At 35.2% G+C, this 6119-nt stretch overlaps 1 protein-coding gene across 1 annotated transcript; it reads left to right on the forward strand.

The window, feature by feature from the left end:
• The first annotated feature begins 1817 nt into the window (after positions 1-1817).
• Positions 1818-5019, forward strand: LOC130956027 (protein ROLLING AND ERECT LEAF 2). Its single transcript, XM_057883049.1, has 4 exons — positions 1818-3030; positions 3420-3598; positions 3734-3957; positions 4033-5019. Exons 1-4 carry the CDS (start codon positions 2010-2012, stop codon positions 4826-4828), a joined length of 2220 nt encoding a protein of 739 aa, XP_057739032.1. The 5' UTR covers positions 1818-2009; the 3' UTR covers positions 4829-5019.
• Positions 5020-6119: the final 1100 nt, after the last annotated feature.

Consider the following 6119-nt stretch of genomic DNA (forward strand, 5'->3'; position numbering starts at 1 on the left):
TTTATTTAAATTATACCACAAAAAAATATTTTATTCTATGCAAAATAATTTAAAAAATGGCTTAAAAGATGTTAGAAGTACTATAAAAATTTGTAATGTCCTAATGACTTAGGACATTAAAGTCACTAATAATTTAGAAATTAAAGAAAAAATATTTTTATCATGTATTTACCTAAATCACTAGAATATTACAAACTTTTATAGTACTCATAACATCTTTTAAGCCATTTTTTAAAATTATTTTATATAGAATAAAATATATTTTTTAATTATTTTGTATGGAATAAAATATTTTCTTTCATTTCTAAATTATTATTGACTATGTAGAGTATTTTATTTAAAATTTGAGTACATGCATGTATTTACCTAAGTTATTATAACATTACAAATTTTTATAGTACTCCTAACATTTTTTAAGCCATTTTTTTAAATTGTTTTGCATAGGATAAAATATTTTTTGTACTATAATTTAAAAAAATTTATTAAAAAAATTTATTAAAAAATATTCATGAACTATTAAAAATGGACAGAAAAGTATTGTATGGAATTCGAATTGATAGCTCATTAATATTTTAAAGAAGTCTCGTAATTAAATATTTTGTTAGCTTTTTTTAACGTATGAAATAAAAATATATATTTTTTTAATTTTTAAATTATTAATTTTTTAATAAATTTTTTTAAATAAATTATTAATTTTTTAACAGCATAATTCGAATTATACCATGAATTACTGTGTGTAATTCGAACCAAGTTGGTTCGAATTAGTGTGTGCGTGTGTTTGTGTGTAATTCGAACCAAGCTGGTTCGAATTATGTGTGTGCGTGTGTTTGTGTATAATTCGAACCAAGCTGGTTCGAATTATGTAGAAATGGAATTCGAACCAGCATGGTTCGAATTATATAAAAATATAATTTGGCTTATTGCTGAAACGATTTTCGTTTTGGCGTATTTACGTTACATGATTCTTGACTTGGCTTATTAAGATTTTTTACTTTTTTTTTTTAATAAAAAATGTGCATCATTCTAACCCAAAGTGAACGGATAGACTTCTTACAATACTATCAAAACTTGATTCGAAGGAACTAACATCAAACTAATTGAATTAACCGAAAATTAGTTACACCAAGAAAAGAATTTAAATAGTAAAAAGGCTAGTAAAGTAGGTCGATACAATGTACTTCCTCATAAATAAACTTCCTCAAGGCATTTACAACACACAATTAAGTGTACGCAAAGATTCTACACCAATTGTGGAATTCTCATAAACATGTGAGCACTTACTAAGATTGTTAATTAAAAAATATCTTATACTATTATTAAAAGAAAATTTTTAAAAATGGTTATAATACTAATAAACCCTAAAATATAGTTTTAGAACACTTGTTAACTAAACTTTAAATATAAACATAATTTAATTTATTTATCAACCTACCATACAAGTGTACTCTAAAATTGATTACAAAATTAAATATATTAAAAGTACATAATGAATTAAAATATACATAACCATTAGTTTTTAATATGGACATACTATTGTTATTTATTTATTAATTATGAACAAAAAATAGTAGAAGAATTAGTTGTTAGCTCAAACTTTTGAATGGGGAAGTATAAAGAACCCTTTTTCCTCCTCAAAATTCCTATTGCTTAACCAGATTGATTAAGATTTGTACGAGAAGGCGGTGAGGCTGAAACAAAAACAAAAGAAGCAGCAATAATAATAATAATAATAATAATAATATGACCGTTAATTTAAAAATTGAAGCGATAAAGACACCTCGTAACCAAAGCCTGCGACCGAAAAAGAGAATCTCTGCCACTGCCACCACTCTCTCTCATTCATTCTCATCTTTGCACTCAAAACGAAGAACTCTATCCCATTACGACGCCGTTTTGAAACCCCAAAAACCCTTACAATCTTCATGAGCTAGCTACCGCTCTCTTTCTCTCTTCTTCACCAAGCTCCGATCTTTCATTCAGAATCGGAACCCCATTTGCGTTTTTATGCAATGGGCTGCGCGCAATCTAAGATCGATAATGAGGAATCAGTGGCAAGGTGTAAAGACCGAAAAGCCCTTATGAAAGAAGCGGTCGTCGCCCGAAACGCCTTCGCCGCCGGTCACTCTGGTTACGCCGTCGCACTCAAGCACACCGGCGCCGCCCTCAGCGACTACGCCCACGGCGAGACCAACCTCGCCGAACACCTTGATAACACCACCAACAACCACCACCATCCGCCGCCGCCTCCTCCGCCTCTATCCGCTGCGGACAATCCCCAACCGCCGCCTCCTCCTCCCATAGACGACACCCTTCCTCCGCCTCCTCCTCCGTTGCCGAGCTTCTCACCTTCTCCTGTCCCTCTTAAACGCGCCGTTACCATGCCCCCCGCCATCGCCACCCAGCACCGCCGTAACATCGCCGCCGGAATGGACGCCACCGGCGCCATTGCCGAAGAGGACGAAGGAGAACAACAACAAAATAATGTCTCAAAGAAAAATGGTGGATCCGGTGACGCGCCGCCGTCGTCTCCGCCGAGGACGCCGGAGCTGAAGGCAGTTCCGCCGATGCCGGAGGCAAAAGGCATGGCCTGGGACTATTTTTTCATGGTAGATAACATGCCTGGCCCTTCTTTGGGTGATGCTGAAGATGATGACGTCATCAATGAAGAAGAAGAAGAAGAAGTTGTTGAAGAAACTGAACATGTTAATGTTAGAAAGAAGAATGGTGTTATAATGGAGGAAGAGGTTGAACCTAAGACCCCTGAGAATGTTAAAGAAAAAGGTGGTGTTGTGGTTATGGAAGATCATCATGACTTGGAGATCTCAGAAGCTACGCACATTGAGCATTCAAAAACTGCACCTGCTGATTTCAGAAGAGCAATGAAGGTTGTTGTTCCAAGTGTTACTCTTTTGCAGATTTTGACTCTTCTTGATGATCACTTCCTCAAAGCTTCTGAGAGTTCTCAGGAAGTTAACAAGATGCTTGAAGCCACTAGGTTGCATTATCATTCCAATTTTGCTGACAATAGGGGTAAATTCCATTCTTTTGATTTTGTTAGTCATTTTAGTCCCGAGTTCATATATGCAGATCATTTTATGGATCAGCTCTGTTGTTGTTATTTTGTGTCTCATGTTTATTTATGGAATTTGTTTAAAAAACTTGGGCTGGATGATTGAATTGTATTGTATGCAGCAATCCATTAGCCAGCGTAGCTGTAGGAGACGCCCACGATGGATTAGTCTGTCTTTGTGGGAAACCAAAGGAGATTTAGTGAATTTGTTTGTTTCCCTTTTGGAGTTGTGTGTGTGCGTGTGTGTGTGTGTGCGCGCGAGCATGTGTAATGGGGAGAGCGCCAATTGAAGTGTATTTTAGTTGGTTGTTTGGGAATTGAATGGTTTTATGGTGCTGATTTGCTGCAGGTCACATTGATCATTCTGCGAGAGTTATGCGCGTGATCACTTGGAATAGGTCGTTTAGAGGCGTGTCGAATGGTGGTGACGGCGCCAAGGATGATTTCGATTCAGAAGAATATGAAACTCATGCCACTGTTTTGGATAAGTTGTTAGCATGGGAAAAGAAGCTTTATGAGGAGGTGAAGGTAGGTATCATCTTCCGTTTTCGACATTTCTTATCTTCATGAATCACATTATCTGTTATTTTTCATGTTAGTATCTTGTAATGGTTTACAAAAGCTTATACCTTATTGAGGTTCGCTGCTCTGCTTGTCGAACAGCAAGGCGAGCTTATGAAGTTCGAATACCAGCGAAAAGTCGCCATCCTAAACAAGCAGAAGAAACGCGGTGCCAGTGCTGAATCCTTGGAGAAAACCAAAGCTGCAGTAAGTCATTTGCACACGAGATATATAGTTGACATGCAGTCGATGGATTCAACAGTTTCCGAAGTGAATCATATCCGTGACGCACAGTTGTATCCGAAATTGGTTGCTCTTGTTAATGAGTAAGTTTGAGTTGCGCACTCTTTGAACAAATCTAATCCAGGATCCGAGTAATTAATGTTTCGAACTATTTGCAGGATGGCGAACATGTGGGAGACTATGTGCATGCATCACGACAGCCAGCTGAAAATCGTTATGGACCTCAAATCGGTTGATATTTCGCAAGCTCCTAAGGAAACAACCAAGCCTCATTACGACCGCAGCGTGCAACTGCTGAATGTTGTTCAAGAATGGCATTCTCAATTCGAGAAGCTTGTGACTCACCAGAAACAATACATACAAGCTCTTCATAGCTGGCTCAAGTTGAACCTCATCCCTATCGAAAGCAACCTAAAAGAGAAAATCTCGTCCCCACCCAAAGCCCAGAATCCTCCAATCCAAACCCTCCTCCTTGCTTGGCATGACTACGTTGACAAGCTCCCGGATGAGCTAGCAAAATCCGCTATTTCCTCCTTCGCTGCCGTGATCAAGACGATCATAAATCAGCAAGAAGAAGAGATGAAGCTAAAGGAGAAATGCGAGGAAACCAGAAAGGAATACTTGCGGAAAAACCAAGCGTTCGAGGAATGGTACCAGAAGTATTTACTCCGGCGAGGGTCCGAGGAAGCAGATCACGAAAGAGGAGAGGAAGTAAACACAAATAACCCTGTCTCGGAGAAGCAATTCGTCGTTGAGAGCTTGAAGAAGAGACTGGAAGAGGAAGTCGAAGCTCACCAAAAACTGTGTCTTCAGGTTCGAGAGAAGTCGCTACAAAGTCTCAAAACTCGCCTACCTGAGCTCTTCCGCGCGTTATCGGACTATGCTCATGCGAGCGCCGACGCATACCAGAAACTCAAGGCAGTCACACAATCACAAGAAGGTGGCACAACATGACAATGTAAATGCTTTTGTTTTGAGAAGCCTATGTAGGTTTTTTCTGTTCAAACTTGAGGCCTTTGTTCATTATCATGACACAAGTGTGTGTGAAAATGCTTATTTATGAATCTTGTGTTAAAATTTTGTCATAGATCATAGGCCTTTGATGGAAGCTTATTGCTCAAGTGTGTATGATATGATTTATTTATTTATTGTCATTCTATTAATTAGCCTAAAATGGGTTTAAGATTGTTGACTTTCACCAAATTATATGTTGACTCATGATCAATATGATGTGTATCCTAATCAAGTGGTGGAAGAAGTCTCTGCTTACAACTACCATATTTGGTTTTGAAATATGTAATGAAGTACAAACATTAGTCACAAAAACCACGTTCTTCTAAATTATCTATGGAAGATCAAACATTCACAAGGTATATTTAGAGACTGAGTTTTTTTTTATTTGATAAATTCAACTTAAAAGTGGGTCGTTTTATAGATGAAATTTTTGTAAATTATTCTTCCAAGTTTCAATAGTTTGAAATGTTTTTATTTTTTCATATATAATTTTGGCACTGAATTTTATTTTGGGGGGATAGTAATTTTGCTATTCTAAAATTTAAAATGGTAATGCTAGGTCGGAGAAAAAAAAAACAACTCAAACTTACTTTATTTAGCATTCATTAATTCTATCAATAATTAATGATTTAGAATTAATGAATGTTAAATAAGTTAAATTTTAATTTTTTTAGTTATTTTTTTTGTTATCAAATATTTTTAAAATTAAAAATATCAATCATCTATGGTATGTTATTTCTAAATTATGCTCAATAATCATCATTGCATTTTAAGAAAAGTATCGTTATTAATTACGCTCAATAAGAAAAGTGTTCGCTATTAATTATAGGGTAAAATGACAAATAAATTCTTAAAATTTATACTTTAGATAAATTAATTTCTGCTAAAGTACTACTAAAGTCCTTCATGATAATATAGACATGGATAAGTTAGATCAAACTAAAACTTTTTACTTTAATTATAGAGACTAATTTAGAGATAATATGTTCACATCTATTTTCGTAAAGGACTTTATTAATACTTTTTCTCTTTATGGACTTCTTATCTATCAAAAATATAAATTTTTAAAAACTTATTTGTTAATTTACTCTTTAATTTTAAGAACGACAAATTCATTCTCCATTATTTAATATAATTATTATTGTATTTTTATATTCCCATATTATTCATCCTTGTATAAAAAATTAGTTTGCCAAAACTTGTATTCCATCTCATGGATAGTGACAATTAT

This window comes from Arachis stenosperma, chromosome 10 (genome assembly GCF_014773155.1).
Source record: "Arachis stenosperma cultivar V10309 chromosome 10, arast.V10309.gnm1.PFL2, whole genome shotgun sequence".
NCBI classification, from domain to species: Eukaryota; Viridiplantae; Streptophyta; class Magnoliopsida; order Fabales; family Fabaceae; genus Arachis; species Arachis stenosperma.

What these genes read in the sequence shown, in the direction of transcription:
- LOC130956027 (XM_057883049.1), top strand. Translation starts at nt 2,010, where the DNA reads ATGGGCTGCGCGCAATCTAAGATCGATAATGAGGAATCAGTGGCAAGG. An exon ending in CAATTTTGCTGACAATAGGG is followed by an intron (nt 3,031 to 3,419) that starts GTAAATTCCATT and finishes GATTTGCTGCAG; the next exon opens with GTCACATTGATCATTCTGCG. An exon ending in AGCTTTATGAGGAGGTGAAG is followed by an intron (nt 3,599 to 3,733) that starts GTAGGTATCATC and finishes CTTGTCGAACAG; the next exon opens with CAAGGCGAGCTTATGAAGTT.